The sequence below is a fragment of the Pollicipes pollicipes genome, unplaced genomic scaffold (assembly GCF_011947565.3).
Source record: "Pollicipes pollicipes isolate AB1234 unplaced genomic scaffold, Ppol_2.1 Scaffold_2555;HRSCAF=2994_pilon_pilon_pilon, whole genome shotgun sequence".
NCBI classification, from domain to species: domain Eukaryota; kingdom Metazoa; phylum Arthropoda; class Thecostraca; order Pollicipedomorpha; family Pollicipedidae; genus Pollicipes; species Pollicipes pollicipes.
Genome location: NW_023596136.1, coordinates 29,777,589 through 29,794,136, shown reverse-complemented (window position 1 = coordinate 29,794,136; position 16,548 = coordinate 29,777,589). Strand labels below are relative to the sequence as shown.

The 16,548-nt window shown below is 55.4% G+C and overlaps 1 protein-coding gene across 2 annotated transcripts; it reads left to right on the top strand.

Annotated features, from left to right (window-relative positions):
* Positions 1 to 75: 75 nt before the first annotated feature.
* LOC119102283 (ankyrin-3) lies at positions 76 to 16,077 on the top strand. 2 transcript variants are annotated; one of them, XM_037225651.1, is made up of 8 exons: positions 76 to 363; positions 2,834 to 2,912; positions 8,767 to 9,157; positions 9,672 to 9,786; positions 12,349 to 12,544; positions 12,825 to 12,928; positions 14,196 to 14,324; positions 14,776 to 16,077. In XM_037225651.1, exons 2-8 carry the CDS (start codon positions 2,897 to 2,899, stop codon positions 14,926 to 14,928), a joined length of 1,104 nt encoding a protein of 367 aa, XP_037081546.1. In that variant the 5' UTR covers positions 76 to 363; positions 2,834 to 2,896; the 3' UTR covers positions 14,929 to 16,077. The 2 variants fall into 2 exon arrangements, with proteins under 2 accessions (XP_037081546.1, XP_037081554.1); XM_037225659.1 differs by lacking the exons at positions 76 to 363; positions 2,834 to 2,912 and adding an exon at positions 8,185 to 8,299.
* The last annotated feature ends 471 nt before the right edge of the window (positions 16,078 to 16,548 follow it).

Here is a 16,548-nt window from a genome sequence, read left to right as displayed (position 1 = left end):
CATATTCACTGCAAATTTTCCCGTTACAAGAAAGGAATCTGGCAGCAAAACAAGGCGATGGGAAATTCCCGACGACCTTTGTGGCAAATTGCGCGTAACCCATTTTACCCACGACGATAATATTGACCCAGTCCGGCCATTGGGGATAGGCGAGTGTAATAAAGAAGAAAAGGGGTGGGCCGTTCCGCGAATTCTGCTATCGGTGGTGTTCCTGTCGCAAAGGCGCAAACGAGTGCGCTACGCCAAGAATGTCCGCACCGGGCTGGTGGTGACCCATCAATGTCCGCACGCTTTCTTCAGTTTTTTTTTGGCAGCTGAAACATATAAGCGTATCTGTGAAGAAAAGCTGAAGCAAGTCTTGAGGTAAGTGTAATATTGGGCCCGCTTAAAGTGATGCGTAACTGGCCACTTAGTTCATAGACTGCTCAATGCAATGCACATTGGCTGCTTCCTAACCATAGGTGTGACCAGGTGGGCTTTAGCTCCACTGTGTGCTGGTCTGTTATCCGTGCTGAGACCTCTTCAAAAGTACTCGGTTCAAGCTGGCTCCTGAGGAGGGAGGAGTTCCTCCCAGTTTGTATTTTCATAGGGTCTTCCCTGTGGATGCTGCATGGAAAGAAATTTGGCAATATAGAAACACAAATGTGTTGTTTTCCCAGCTTCTGACATACCTTACCTTACCTTACAGTGATCAGGAATTATAAAAGGCCACTTAGCCTGCTGGTCCCAGTCTCATCAAGCTCTTGGTGTGGTAACCAAACAGTCAAAGTCTGGGTAGATTTAGTGCAAAATATCACACATGGTGTGACATTGCTTGTGCTAAAAGTAGATCAGGATGGTGTTGCCTATGAGACATTCTAGGCAACAAGTTTGTCCCCTGCTCTGGATAGAAGTGGCATTAATGTGCTGAATCTTCTGGTGTTGTCTTCATGTCTTGTCATGGTCCTGATCCCACACATACTGTATGCCTATGTAGATATACATGTCATACTATATTGATCACATGGACCTATAGGTCATAATTTCTTTGTGGCCTGCTTTGCATTGCCCATTTATCATGAATTGCTCATGGGTAGCCTTTGACTCTATAGACCACTTTGGAGGATGTGCCAGTGTGTGTGTTGCTCATTTTGGTGAATGGATGATTTAGCACATGCTTCTGAATAATTATATAATTTTGTGCTGATATTGAAAAAGTGTTAAAGCCTGGTAAGTTGGGAATATCACATTTGTTTTGACTGGCATTGTTCCCAGATTTCCACCCAGTTTCCCTTTGAACATGATCTGTGCTTGGTGTTGCTTGTGATGCCCCCAAATCCTGTGTTATCTAGTGCTTATTCCGCTACCCAAATTTGGAGCTTTTTGTAGGTGGATGCAAATGGAAAGATACATACTCAAGGAATCCTCATGAGGATCAGGATTTCTCCCAGCCATTGAGCAAACAAGCCTGTGTATTTATGATAGCAAGGAATAATCTAGTTAAGAACAGGTTTTGAAAGCATGCAGTATGTTAGAAATGTGGGCATGGTCTGAACACCAGCTTTCAAAATGAATAATAGTGAGCATCAGCTGCCTTAGATACATCACAGCAGCTAAAAATATGATTATTGGCCCCAATGAAATGAGGAGGTAGGGTTAGTTGAATTAAAATGGGGTCTGTGTTATCAACTTCATAAACTGCATGCAACCGTAGTTGGGACATCATTTGCTGTGCTCTTTCTGTTATATGATTGGTCTTGTCAGCATTGATTTGTGTCAAAAATACCCTGTCAAGCAAGATAACACACCACCCCTTGAAATATGTGGTGCAGAGTGAATCCCAACCCTCCAAGTCTGGTGTTGTCTCATGGCTGGGAGGGCTCTACTTCCGGAGCGGAAGTGGACGTGACGTCACTGTTTCCGTGTGCCCCGCTGCTGCCCCCGAAAGCCGCGCCTTGCCATTCGGAGATTGGTCAAAAGAGCCAAGCCATAGCTGCCAGCGGGTTGAAGTACCAATGAGTCATAAGTGTGGAGGAAATGTGTGAAGTGGTGTGCATGGAGCCATCAGTAATACAGCACCCGCATGAGCTAATCGTGAATGGCATCAGAGTGAGATATAACGCGATCCCGTCGATTGAGGGAGCATAATACGGTGTAATGCATCCCAAGCATGATTATAAGCGTCGTTCACAGTCAAAATTGCGGTCCATCATGCATCTGTATGCCTCAGCAACTTGCTCTAACATGTATCTATGGCGTTTCGCCTGCCATTTAAGAGTGACCTTTTCCTTTATTCGGTGCTTCCCAACTAGTGTTGAATATCTCTTCTGCTATCTGTTCTGCCACGCTCGCCGGAACCGTATATCTTTGCCACTCTAGTCGTCTTTTCCGCCTGCCCGTGGCAGACGTCGATCCTGCTCGGCTGCTGTCGGCTTGGCGACTAGATGTTTTTCGGTGGCGGCTCGTCCCTGTGGTTTGGCGTGCCGCGCCAGTGCTCGTGGGAAGTTGGTAGGGATCAGTTGGCTACTGGTCCGGGCCGCTGCCCCGTTCCCAGTGCTCGCTCCGTCTCCGTATCGTCGCCCACGTTTTTTCGTTTAGTTCACATTAGCGTGCCGTTTTTCATCAGCTTCCTTCCGGTGGTAATGTATCTCTACTCGTTGAAGTCAAGTCTAATCCTCTTTACATTTTGTAAACAACAGTAGCAATGCATATTAAGGTGGTGCAGTTTTTGGCCCATTACATATACTCCTCCCTGACCTGCGAGTTGCCTCAGACCAAACTGCGATGTCCTTTCAGAGCTCCAACCCATCTGTGTGTGCCAGACGTTGACGTGGGACATCTGTTTTCTCCTCAGTTCGGTGCTTATCCATAGCGAGAGCTCTCAACAAGAGGAGTTTGGGCGTTGTCCAGATTTGACATGGGGCCTTGCTCAGGTAATTAAATGTGTGTCTACGGAGAATGAGTGTGCTCTGTTAGGTGGTTGCGGCCACGTTGATGTCTGTTGGTAATATTTGTGGCCATATTAATGTCCGTTGGCAATATTTGTGATCACAATTGGGAGCTGTTCTATCCGATTGGCTGTGAACCCGTTATAATTCGCATGCGTAGCGGCTCTCTGATCTGAGGCTGGTTGCAAAGGAAAATGAACGTAGCTGTCTTGCCAAACTGCCTTCCGTGTCATAGTTCGATGCAAATTGTCACCAGCGTCGCAGACTTATGGCTCCTTTTAGGCACAACTTTGACATCAGGGAACGTGTTAACAGAATTTAGTAAATTTTCTGTGACCTTGCCGTTTTTGTGTTAATTCCTTTTTTCCGTCTGTCGCCCACCTGGTTTGGATTTCGAGTGGCAACGAATTGGACCAACGGCTTCTCATGTGTTGCGCTTGAGAGCTACCGCCGTCATGCGGTGCTTGACGCCGGTCGAGCATGGCTGGTTGGCTGCGAGAATGGCTGGTCCAGTCCATGCTTATTAAACCAGTTTATAAGTATGCGAGTGTCGTGGACTTATTCGACCAAAGCCAGACTGTCTCTGCTGCTGAATTATCCAGATAGAAGCAAGGCGGTGGCCTCTTGCGGTGTGGAACGGACACTTTCCGTGCCAACGCCTGGTTCCTCTGGTAGATGAACAGACTGACTGGGAAGGCCGTAGCAAGCCTGGCTGCTGACGGCATGTTTGCGCGCTTCGGAAACCTGGTTGGCGGCATGTTTGGCTTAAAGGGAATGCTTCATATTTGAAGATGATGAAACAAGCATCAGATGTGGCGAAACAGCTCACATATACTATTGGCATGTTTGTAAGTGGAAAAGACTGCTCCAGACAACATAATTTCCGTTTTTAGTTAATCTGATCCTCAATAGGTCCTTGCTTGGTTGCGTCATTGAAACGGTTCCATGACAGCATTCACTTGTAGTTCCTCAATCTCGGAAGAAGTGGCCCGCGGCGGTGCTGGTTGTGTGCTGAACCAAATATAATTAGGTGTTTGGCTGCTTCTTGTGGTGTTCGTACTACCCGTGAGTGTAAGGCGCTTGTATTCACAGACCTGGTTACAGCGCTTTTCTTAATTGATTTGATCACATGTCTTACGTCCGTAATAGTTAGGACAAATGTCTAGCTTCTTGTACCATGCAGCACAAGACGTAATTCGTGTTAGAATCTGTCGTAGCTTGCACAACATTGGTTTAGAGCCGGTTGCCGACCGTTATATCTTGAAACTGTGCTCACGAACACCAGGTATGAACGACTCGACAATCATAATTTTTGTTCACCTTGAACGCCGCGTGGCCAGTGGAACAGCAGGATTTAAATAACGATATGATGGCGGCATGGACGCCTGGGAAGCCTCGAAGCAATCTGCTCAAGATAGTTTGCACATCTTCGCGGGCGTGCTGCTCGGAAACTAGGGAGATTTAGGCCTCAAGAAGGACGAGGCTATGACCTGCACCGAATGATCTTCGAGATGGCTATTACAGTCCGAAACCCCGTACAAATTTGGAAGACTCCCTTTGAAGGAAGTGTTCCACATTTGTATGGGGTTGTGATCTGAAGCAGGCATTTTGAAGATCATTGAGTGCAGCTCACAGCCGCGCCCTTCGTGAGAGTTAAACCCCTCTGGTTTCTGAGAGACGCCCGCGATCTTGCGCGAACTATTTCGTGCAGCATATTCCAGGATGACCCAGTCGTTCATGACGCGATAGAAACGTCACTCAAATACTGCCACCTTATTGGTCATGTGGTGCTCAAGACCAGAAAAAGTATGATCAAGTTGTGCGTGTCGGGCGTACGGCAACGCCATTGCTGACGATAGCATACTGTAATTGCCCCTCAACCAATGTAATGCGTACCGTTTAAATCACGAACAGGGCTCATGTCTTGTGCTGCATGATGTGGAAAGGTGGATAATGGTACGAGCGTGGCGGAATGAAGTCTGGGAATCGAAAAACGTAGGATTAGCGCCATGGTTGAGTATGTAAATGCAAGAAACAACATTAAATTTCGGCCAAATATGCAAGAACACAGTGTGAAAAGACGAGAACAGCACACAACGGTATTTGGGGTCTTTAAACAATTCACTACACCTCTCGCCAAGTTGAAGTACTACAAGGGAGTCAACCCGTCTGCTACGGTTGCAATTTCGCGCGGCCAGTTTGGCAGACACTTCTATGTCGTATAAATGCTCCAGGACGCAGTCGGGTGACGTGTTGAGGAGCATATTTACTGAAAGTGAAAATTTGTCCTCTAGAGCAGTCCTTCGCATTTAAAAGCATCCATAGGTACAAGTGAACGTATTTCGTATCTGGTGCTAGCCTCTATACCTTCAAATGCGGAACATTTCCTTCAACCGCAAGGTGTGGGCTACAGACCTGCTACCAGTTATGTTCCTGTTTCCACGCTGTAATAACTTACGTTGTGTGTATTGGGAAACTGGACAAAGTGCTTACCAAAACGTGCTTTTCTGACGCCGGTTGGCCAGCTTCTGACCAGCTTCAATCGCGTGATGGATACTGACGACGGCAGGGCAGCCTGACGGGTCGGAGGAGCTGTCCAATTAAGGGTGCAGTTATGGTGTAACCTTCCAGCGGGCACGCGCAAGTGGTTTGTTGGTGTTGTGCAATGTTTGCAAGAGGGAGATCGCCGCATGGTCGCGACCGCATGATGGCAATCCACCACAATCGGAAGATTTGTGGGAACGTGTAGGATTGTGGTGTGCCGATAGCGTGGTGGTTAACGGTAACTGCATTAGCCACCGCGCGTCTGGAAAATCAGAGGTGCAGGGTTCGATTCCCCGCGGTGTCCGTCCTTCCTGCCAGGGTGAGAGGCGGGCGACACCATATAGCCTCGGCAGCTGGGTGCGTCGTGGGCCCCAATCAGAACAACACATACAGGGCTGTGGAAAGCCCAGCTGATGCAGCACGGCAGTCGCACTATCTACAGCCCGGCTCGTGCGGCACCCGACCCATGTCCGCCAGGCCGCACGGCCCGGGCACGACTTTCCGGCGAACAGCTCGCCGCCCGTGGCAGAGGCCACGTGGCTTGTAGGCGCGCAATGAGACCACGTGGCCGTGGCCGCGGTTTCGGGCGCCACTTTGTAGCCGGCAGCTCGCGCCTCCTAGCCGGCAGCTCGCGCCTTGTAGCCGACAGCTCGCGGCTTGTAGTCAGCAGCTTGCGCCTTGTAGCCGGCAGCTCGCGCCTTCTGGCCGGCAGTTCGCGGCTTGTAGCCAGCAGCTCGCGCCTTCTAGCCGGCAGCTCGCGGATTGTAGTCGGCAGCTCGCGCCTTCTAGCCGGCAGCTTGCGCCTTGTAGCCGGCAGCTTGCGCCTTGTAGCCGGCAGCTTGCGCCTTGTAGCCGGCAGCTCGCGCCTTGTAGCCGGCAGCTCCCGCCTTGTAGCCGGCAGCTCGCGCCTTCTAGCCGGCAGCTCGGCACAGCCAGCGGAATGCCGATGTAATGCCACCTGGTCAGGAGACGCGCGGCCGTGATCGTACATCCGCCTGACGGCCGTAGTCGGCTTTACTTCAACGGTTCGTGTCGGGTATGTTGATTTCCTGTCGGTGCTGGCACGCCACCTTCTTTTTTGTAGTTTCGTTACGTAAGCTTACATGAGCTCTAACCGTGTGGAATGCGCTTGCCTCCTGTTCGCGGTTGGGAGTTGCGCACCATCCAGACGTAATAGGAGGGCATGCACGACAGCGGGACGACACATAGAACAACATCTCTTGTTGTCACGTGCATTCAACATATATCAACATAGTGATGCTATGATTTTATTTACGCTAGTGTTAACACAATGCATTTGGAAATGGCTTTTAATCATGTATTGCACAGAACAACACACGTCAGGACGGATTTGAAAGTGGGATCGATTCGTAGTCATAGGATCGGTCATACTCATGAAAATGGTGATAGTAAACACGATGTTCAGTAGCTCGCTTAGCTCGTCGCACTATGGCTGCCATATATTTTCCTAAAATGCAACGAAACTGTGTTACATTTTTTTAGGTTCGTACACATGTTTTATCTTGCGGATTTTCCGTTATTTTTCCTGGGCGCGAAATGTCAAGAGTTGTATTAAAAGCGTGCCGTTGAACTGGCAGGTTCGTCGTACAGCTAACGGCTGCCTTCAGAAGATGACAGACTGGCATTGTCGTGCTTGTGCCTTGACCGTGGGCGGGGCGGGTCGAGCTGTGACGGTGCTAAGTCGGAATCAGGCCGATTGTGCTGTTGGCAGAGGGTCAGCTATGTGCGCGCTGAGCTGGGGCGGTGGGTGACCCGCCCCCATCGGAGTGTCCCGCATCGGGCTCTGGTCAGCGTGACCCGGCGGATGGACCGGGCGGGGCAGATGCGCGGTGACCGGTGTCCGCGAGGTGACCTGCCCTCGATCGGCGCACGGGGCAGCTGCCAGCGGTGCGCCCGGCTGCGCGTGGTGCGCGGTCACGAGCCGCCGCCCTCACGCGGCGGCACGACAGCGAAGGTCGCGCTCGAGGTCACCGAGGCGCCCGCCGGCTCGTACAGTTGGGCCGCCGAGCCGCTCGCCTGTGGATGAGGAACTGATGTCGGGGTGCACTGCCCCGGGTTTGGTCCAAAGTACTACCTCGCGACCCGGTGTATCGAGAAACCCAGCGCCGGCAGCTGTCTGCGCGCTGTCCATCGAGAGGCCCGAATGAGTCAGCGTTCAGAGGACCAAATGAGTCAGGGTCGAGAAGACCGAGGTTGCCAGGATGCTGATATGATGCAAATTATGAGAGCGGTACGTGAGATTTTGGACTGGAGGGGACGGCGTCGAAATCTTGCCGTGCGTGGAAGAAAATTATGAGCACATGCGATCGTTTCTTTGAGTTTTCCGCGCACATTAGACTGGTATCTCGAAATTGACCACTCCAGCGAGGTGACGTGAAGTCATCGCTACGGGCCGTCATCACTGGCCCTATCTTATCAGCGGGCGACATCTGCGCTTACGACGCGTTTTCCGGTGACATCAGAACGCCGCGTGCCACGATAGCTCTCACCGCTCTCCCGGTCCTCGGGCGAGCGCTGCTCGGAAGTCCATCACGTCCCGTGCGCGGTGCGCGGACTCGCGGCCTCTCGCGTCGCGGGCAGCGCCGCCCGGCGGCGCGCCTCGCCTCGGCCGCCGCCTTCGGCCCGTCCGGTAAACCCCCGGCCGGTAGTGGCGTCACGGCGGCGCCGGCGCCGGGCCGCCAGTGCGCGATGGGCCCCGACTTTGGCAGACGCGCGGCGCAGGGTCTCGGGCGGCGGCGGTGCGACCACGGCGGCGGACCCCGCGAGAAGGCGCAGGGACTGTAGGCGACGAACCGCCGTGTAAAGCGGTGAGTGCGCTGAACTGGTGGCGCGTCACGGGAAAGACCGGTGACTGCACGCGGTCGGTGCGCGACGACTGCTGCGACAGCACTGCAGTGCGACTAACCTCGGTGTATGTGTATGTGTCTGTGTGTGGGGTGTGTGCGTGCGAGTGTTGTGTGCCCGCCGTCCCGACGTTTGACGTCAGCGTATTTTGGGACCGGGTAAAGTTGCCGGCCTGGGGTCGTGTGGCCGCTCTGTCCGGCGAGGCATCGGCCGTGTGTCTCGAGTGTGCGGTCTGCTCCGCGGGTGGAGGTCACTGCCGTGTCTGCCGGGTGTCCGACAGCCGTGCCCACGTGTGTGCTTGTCTGCTGTCCTGGTGCGCTCGACGGTCTGATCCGGCGGCGAGCGCCACGGCAGACCGGCGAGCGGCACTGCTGGCCTGAGCTCCCGTCCGCTGGTCGGGCCGGCCGTAAACAAACCGCGCCCGTTGCAGCCAACCCCGACGACATGGAGCTGGCGATGCCGCACGCGGCGGGCGGCGGCCTGCCCGCGCCGCGGCCGGCGCCAGCCGCCTTTCCCGTCATCGACTTCGATATCGAGGCGTTCCTGGGCGTCGTGCAGCCGAACGAGCGCCAGCAGGTGGACAGCCTGCTGCAGGCGCCGCCGGCGTGGGTGCCGCCGCCGGCGGCGGCCGCGCTGCCGCGGGAGTCGGGCCAGACAGTGCAGCTGGACGGCCTAGCGCTGCGCAAGGCGCGGCGCATCCTGGCGCTGCTGCCCCGCTTCAGCGACGCCGCCCTGCCGCCCGGCGTCACGCGAACCAGGGCCTTCCAGGCGCTCTTCACCTACGTGGTGGCGCAGCGGCGCAGCCGGCTGGATGGGGACATGTGAGCGAACGCTGCGCCGCCGGCGCGCCGCCCGCCGGTGGCGCTCTCCCCCGCGGGGTCAGCCGCTGCGCCGTGCGCGCGGCGGGTCGTGGCCCTGTTGTTTCAGTACGCATGTAGTTGCTGCCGGTCATCCGCTGTGAAATCTCGATGCCAGTTTAGGCGGGAAGTCCCCGGCGGGAAGGCGGGAAGTGCGAATGTAGCGATAGTCGCTCGGTGGCGAGAGACATGTGAGAGTCAGCAGGGTCAGCAAGGTCAGCAGGGTCAGTGGGAAATCACAGGTCGACCAGTTGGCATTCGTTCAGTTTATGTCGGCGTCAGTTTCTCAGGATTTATGTAATGTCTGCCCTGGGTTCTGGCACATTTGTTTTTGTTTACGGACTGGCCCGGTCCTCAAGGAGGCCATCGGCCGCGTCACGTGGCCACGTGCACATGCATCGCTGCAGACCGCGGCGACGTCACGCCGGCGCGGGCTCGGTTCGTCGCGTCGTGCTGACATTCGCTGTCCCCCGCGCAGACTGATCCACAAGATGGCGAGGCAGGGCAATGTCAGCGAACTGATCCGGTACGCCGAGCTCATGATCCACTTCCGCCACGGCACCCACGTCAACACCAAGAACCGACATGGAGAGGTGAGGCGCCGCGCGCGCCGCCACCGCGCAATGCTGGCCGGGTGCAGCTGCGCGCGCCGCCGCCGCCCAGTGCTGACCGGGTACGGCTGCGGAATCGTCGCAGCACCGGTAGCTGGGTTGGTGAAGGGCCAGCCGTATACCCGCCACAGTGGCAGACTGAATGCGGCCGAGCGATAACGCTGCATAACGTAGGCGATCGCTCGGTACTGCCCGCGGAAAACCTGGGGCAGGAAAAAACGCGCCTTTTATCTGGAGTGACGCATTAATTGGAGTGATAAGATCGTTATCATTGCAACAATGTATGCCTAGCTGGGCCGCTGTCCCTGAAATCATTCTTGCAAAAGGTTTGATCAATTTTCTGTCCGAAAATATATTCAGAGACAGGGTACAGAATATCGTCAAGGGCGGGTAAGATTTCCAGGCTAATGGGGTACGTTTTGTTACAATCGGGAGGCAAAACTTCAGAGCATTGCTTAAGTGTCATGCCGCTAAAAAGACTAAAAATGGGTCGCAGTGTACAACCCTTGAAAGATTCTAACTTCTGGCTTATCTGGCGCTTATCACTTATGTCAAATACTACTTCGTTGGTAATGTTCTCTAACAGCGCCATGCTTATAGTCTCATCGGCTTAATTTCAGACATTGTTCGCGCAATGGGTTCTTGTCGAGGCGTGACTTCAGTTTCTTGCAGCGGTGTGACCACGGCAAACCCCTCTTTCACTTTGCACGCAAATTGCACGACGCAGTTACTGGTAGGCGCGGGAAAAAACCTTTCGCATATGTATGCGATTTTACGTTGACGTCACAGGCGTCGGGCTATTGGAAATGGTGTGGCGTACATACAAAAAGAACGGGACAAGTTGAAAACAGAAAACAACGCTCGGCATGGCATACAAACCTCAGTGTATGCAATGTTAAGTGAGCGTATGTGCGTGTATCGCATTTATATGTGTCAGCCCCATGTATATATATATATATATATATATATATATATATATATATATATATATATATATATATAAGCCCGTCGTCATGCAGCGGATTTTTCTAGATTAATGGTTCAGGGATGCCTTGTACGTCTCTGGGTCCCAGCCCGGCCCGGCGCGCTTGGTACGGTACCGCCCGGGGGGAGGCCGAGGTCATCTCCCCTCCGTCGCGGCGGAGTCCGCGCTGGTGCTGCCAGTTATCGGTCGGCTCGAGAGCCAGCTGGCGTTCGGATTCGCGCGGTTCGGGCACTGTTGGCGCTTCGAAGTGCTCCGACCGGAAGGGTGACGACACCTCGGGTCTTCACCGCCGGGCGCAGTTGCCGTGGCGCCCCCACCAGCGCTGTGCGGGGCTTGTTTGCGATGCGCGGTCACGTTGCGGTTACGCGCCAACAGTGGCGCGGCATTACGCCACGTCGCGAAATATCGGCTCGGTGTCAGGTTCGAACCCGTGGCTGGATGCATCGGCGCGGATGAACGTCGTGTCAACGTGACTACGCCGTCCGCACGGCAACAGCCCTTCGCAAAGAGAGGTTTTCTTCTCATTGGAATGGGGCTTTAGCCGTGACTGAATGGTCCGTATTCCAGAATGTTCTGTGGATGTTGGGGTTTGGGGAGGGGCTTGGTCTCGAGCAGCCCTGTTTGTCGCTGGCTAAGCAATGTGAGGCGACCGTCTTTTTGGCGGGGTGATGCCCTGCTCTGGAACTACTTCATACAAATACTCCCGTTGTAAGTTTTTGAGAGCTACGCGAGAGCACATCATGCAAATGAATCTTTCCTTGAATTGTCTTCAACCAGCTCGGGTAAAAGCCCACACTTTCGCGGCTGAATGGCGTCCTTTCAAGGACGGTCTGGGTGTGGCGACGGCTTCTGTCGCTGGACACCAATGGCTGCCCCATCTGTGGGCTGTATGAGTCAGAATAGTGACATTAATCTCGACGACGGCATTCGTCGAAATTAGCTATTCGCCGGAAGCTATTTGCGCAGTATGACCCGATAGACTGGGGGTGACGTGCTTGGGATATGTGACGTCGTGTGCGTTGCGCCGGTGTTGAAGTGTCAGGAAGATTTATATGTGTGTGAACGCCGCGCAATGCATTGCATACCCAGCTTTATGCAATACGCTGCACCGTAAAACCCCGGCGAGTCTTTGTTTCCTTTGGATAGCTGCTTTTTGGCCATGTGGCGCGTTTCTGAGCCAAACTGTAGGACCTGTGTTTGGAACCAGCCTTGCACGCCAGTCAATCCGTGCATGCCACTGGCGACATCTGTGGAACCAGTGAAACGCGGAGACGGTGCAGCAAACCATCGTCGAGGCGGCCGAACCAGCGCGATAGGTCGCTTCCGCTGCGGGGCCAGCCCATTCCGGTTTGTTTGGTCTTCTCTGGCTGACGGCGTCCGGTTTACGGAGCAGGCGTGCTGCTGCGGGGCGCATCTGACCCAGTCCGCTGCGCGTGACACTGTTCTCGGCGCCGCCCGACCACTGCCTCCCTGGGGCTGCCTGTGACCGCGCCCCTGAGGCTGTCTGTGACCTTGTCCCTGAGGAGCCTGGCTGTGACGGCCCGCTCGGCCCTCCCCAGACGCCGCTGCATGTGGTCACGTGCCCGAAGGCGGCCGATGCGCTGCTGCAGCGTGGCGCCCGACTGGACGCGCGCGACTCGCTCGGCAACACGCCCCTCCACCTGGCGGCCCGCTTCCAGCGCGTGGACGTGCTGCAGACGCTACTGCAGCGGATGGGCGACGACGTCAACCTGCTGGACCAGAAGAACCTGGAGGGTGAGGAGAGGCGGCGGACGGCCGGTCGGCGCTGGCCCTGGCTGGGGACGGACGGCTGAGGCGTTTACGACCCGCAGGAAGGGTAGAGGTTTGTGGCGATGATGGCGGGACGGGGAGGGGTCTACACATACCTAGCGACGGGCCTGTCGTGGTGGAGGCAAGGTTTGAATGCGTGGCGTTTATTTCGACGGGCGCTGTGTCTTGGCCATGTGGCCGGCGGCTGTGTGCAGATGCCCGGCCCGCCACCGGGTCCGCGGTGACCCGCTACGCCCGCCGGCAGGGTACACGGCGCTCCACCTGGTGGTGATCCACCAGCCGCAGCAGGAGCCGCACCGGCGCGCGCTGCAGCTGCTGATCGAGTCGCGTGTCGACGTCAACGTGGCGGTAAGTCCGGCGCGGCCTGGTTTGTCCCGGCCGCGCCGCCGTGCTCGCCGCCGGCGGCGTGGCCTGTCGGGCAGGACGCTGCGGCGGCCAGCTCGGGGCAGACCGTGGGCGCTGTTCACGGAACGGACAGTGCTGTGCAAATGACGTCGGTGGGGCGCGTCAACGGAAAAATACCAGCCGTGGTTGACGTTGTTGGTGTCTTGTGGCCTAATTTGTGACCCTTCATATACACCGCAGTCAGTCCCGGCATGCGGCCTCGAACCTGGTGATACGCTCAGAAGGTGGTCTCTGTTAGATGACTTCACACCGCCTCGCCGGGTGTTGGCCACTTCGCCAGGTGTTCCCCGGGCGTCCTTTCGCTGTGTGTGGTGCGCAGTCAGCCTTTAACGGTCTGACAGCCCGCCGCCATTCTGCGACGTGTCGTGTTCGTCCAGCAGACAGCCAGCCGGTATCGCTTCACTCCATGTGTAGTGGACCAGGATTTGCCCTCGATCGTCCTGTGCCATTTATAAAAGCACCCCCGACAGTGCGATACGATCATCGGGTGTCATCCTACCCCGCGCGATCGCGTGTTCAGCGGTGTACTGCGCAGCACCTTCAGCGGTGTGTTGTCTTGCCCCGTGCGTGCCATAGCGTGCCATACATGGCTACCCGGCCTTCATGAGCTGTTTTGAAGGGAGTGTGCCACATTTGTATGGGGTTGGAGCTGAAATAGCCGTCTTGAAGATCATTCGTTGTAGTTCACAGCCCTAGCCTTCTCAAGACCTAAACCCCTCGAGGCTCTGAGCTACACGCCTGCGAAGGTGTGCATAATTTTTCGGGAAGGCTATTTCAAGATCACCAAGGCATCCATGACGACATAATAACGCCATTCAAATCCTATCATTCCCTTTGCCATGCGGCGATCAAGGCCAAGAAAAATGCAGTTGTCGAGTCGTTCATATCTGGCATTCGTGAGCACGTTGTCCAGATACAATGACCGTCAATTGGCTCTCGATTGGTGTTGTGCAAGGTACGATGATGTAATCAAATAATGACGTATCGAGGGGCATATTTACTAAACAGAGATTGCATTATCTAAATCCGCCTTTTCCACTCAAAAGTATACCAGCAGTTATAAGTTTGCGTATTTCATCACATCTGATGGCTGCTTCAATATCTTGAAACGTGACACATTCCCCTTAACCTTGCGAAACGGTGCGCGCTGGGCGGTGCTGCGCGGTGATGACGTGTCGTCTGACCCGGCGCGCGGTCACTTGTTGCGCAGGACGACACGGGCGGCCGATCGCCTCTGTTCCACGCCGTGCTGCGCGGCGACGAGCCGACAGTGCGCGAGCTGGTCGAGGCCAACGCCGCCGTCAACATGGCCGACTTTTCGGAGACGACGCCGCTGCAGGTGGGCGGCCGCCGGCCTTTGTCTCGAGCGCCTGACGCGGTGCTGCGCCGACTGCGGGCGCGGCGCCCGGCGCGACATCTGCCGTGAGGCGGGCAAGACGTGGTGTTCGATCGCACGACAGGTGGCAGCACCGCGGGCAAGCTGGCCCGTGGTGCAGTCGGGTTCCTGTGGTTTAACCGGTTGTGCGATTCTGAAATAATGTTCACGGTCGTTTGGCGCCTCGCCGATCGAGTACCTCGCACGATCGACATGCGCTCCACGAACGTGCTCCGCTTGTCTTCGAAGTGCACTCCTTCGCACTGTGGTTCGACCCGCGCCTGCTGAATGGCGTCGCGTCCGTGCGCCCGCGACGCTTCTAGCCCCGGCTGATCTCCGCCCGTGCCGCGTCTGACCCCGGCTGACATGCTCCCGTGCCCTGTCTGACCCCGGCTGACCTCCGCCCCCTCCGCAGGCGGCCGAGGACCTGCTGCCTGCCAACAGCAGCCTCATCTGCAGCATCCTGATGGAGCGGGGCGGCTTCAAGGTGCCGCCGGCCGACCGCGTCACTCAGTCCGGCGGCACCCCGCGCGCCCGGCGCGCCCCCAAGCGCCAGAGGCTACACTGAGCCGGCGCGGCCGGCTCCGGCCCCGGCGGGACCGGACGCGCCGGGCCCGCGGGGGGGAGGGGGAGTCGCTCGACCTCCGGGGAGGAGATGGACGTGCGGTGTGCCGAGGCGCGTGAAAAGTGAAGCCACGTTCGTGTAATCCCGGCTCGGCCGCCGTTGTGTGCGGGTGCTCGTAATCTGGGAGAGGCTGGGAGTGATGTGCGGGATGGGCGCTTTGGGCGCCGTTGTGGCGAGAAGTCTGGAGAAAGACGGTGGCCAATGTTAAATCCGCTACCGATGGCGGTGGACTGAAGCTCGTGCTATTCCTGATGTAGCGCCTTACAGCGGGGCTTTTCTGTCTAAACGTGATATTTTCGCGGATTGTGCTTATTTCGGAGGCAGTGATGTCAGTTTATCGGCTGGCATGGCTGCTGTTAAAGGGGATGTTTCACCTCAGAAGACATTGAGGCAAGCATGAGATGTCATGAAACAAGCTCGCTTTCAACTAATCATTTTCAGTTTAAATGGAAAACACTGCTCCAGCCAACACACTTCTCTGTTTAGTAAATATGCCCCTCAATGCGTCATGGCTTGATTACGTCATAGCACCTCGCACAACATTGATTGACGGTCAGTTAACGGCCGTTATATCTGGAAATCGCGCCCACGAACGCCAGATATGGACGCCTCGACAACCATATTTGTATTGGCTCTGATCGCGGCATGGCCTCTTGAATGACATAATTTGAATGACGTTATTATGACGTCATGAATGTCAACTTGGCATCCAAATACTCAACCATCTTCGCGGGCGTGTAGCTTAGACACGAGAGGGGCTTGGGTTTTAAGAAAGGCAGGATTGTGGACAGCATCGAAAGATCTTCAAGATGACCATTAAGTTCAAAGCCCCACATAAACGCGGAGCACCCCGTTTAACGTTTGGTGGCGATGTCATGGTCACTATTCTGCCTCTGATCGTGTCGAACGTGATTGCCGTATCTGGGCATGGGAGCCTCCACAGTCCATACCTCTGTAGTAGTCGCCGGCCAAAACATCTTGGGCTGCCGCTGTCCTTGGGTACTAATGGTCGTCATTAAACTGCATGATTATTTTCGTGTCCCCTTACAGAGATGAAGCTCGTCAAGCTCTTCCTGACGTCCTGCCCTTTCCATCAATAGCCAACACTTTCCAGTGGCCTTTGCACTGCATTCTGTTCCGGTAGGCGGACAACGGCATGCGTGCGAAACTGCCCCTTTCAACTGGCTTCTGCCACAGCGGGGTATGGACACCGCTTGGTGTGCCATCTCGGCACCGAACTGCACTATATTGCTTTGTTTTGTTTCTCAATCCCGCACCATTTTAGTCCTGTAGTCCCTTGCTTGGCTCGTCGTCGTCATTGAGTCATAGCGATGCGCTCAGCTGCTAAGGCCACATGGCATCACCTGCCTCTCACCCTGGTAGGAACGGCGGACACTCGTGCTTGGCTCCGTAATGCCTGCGATGCCGATGTATTATTTTCGAGCGGTCAGCGATCAGGTGCTCTTCAAAATGCTGCTTCATGTTCTCCTGTAATATGTGGTGGACAAGAAGATGGAGTGCAGCCATACCAGTAGTGCTGTACATGGTACCAGTGTAGTTCTG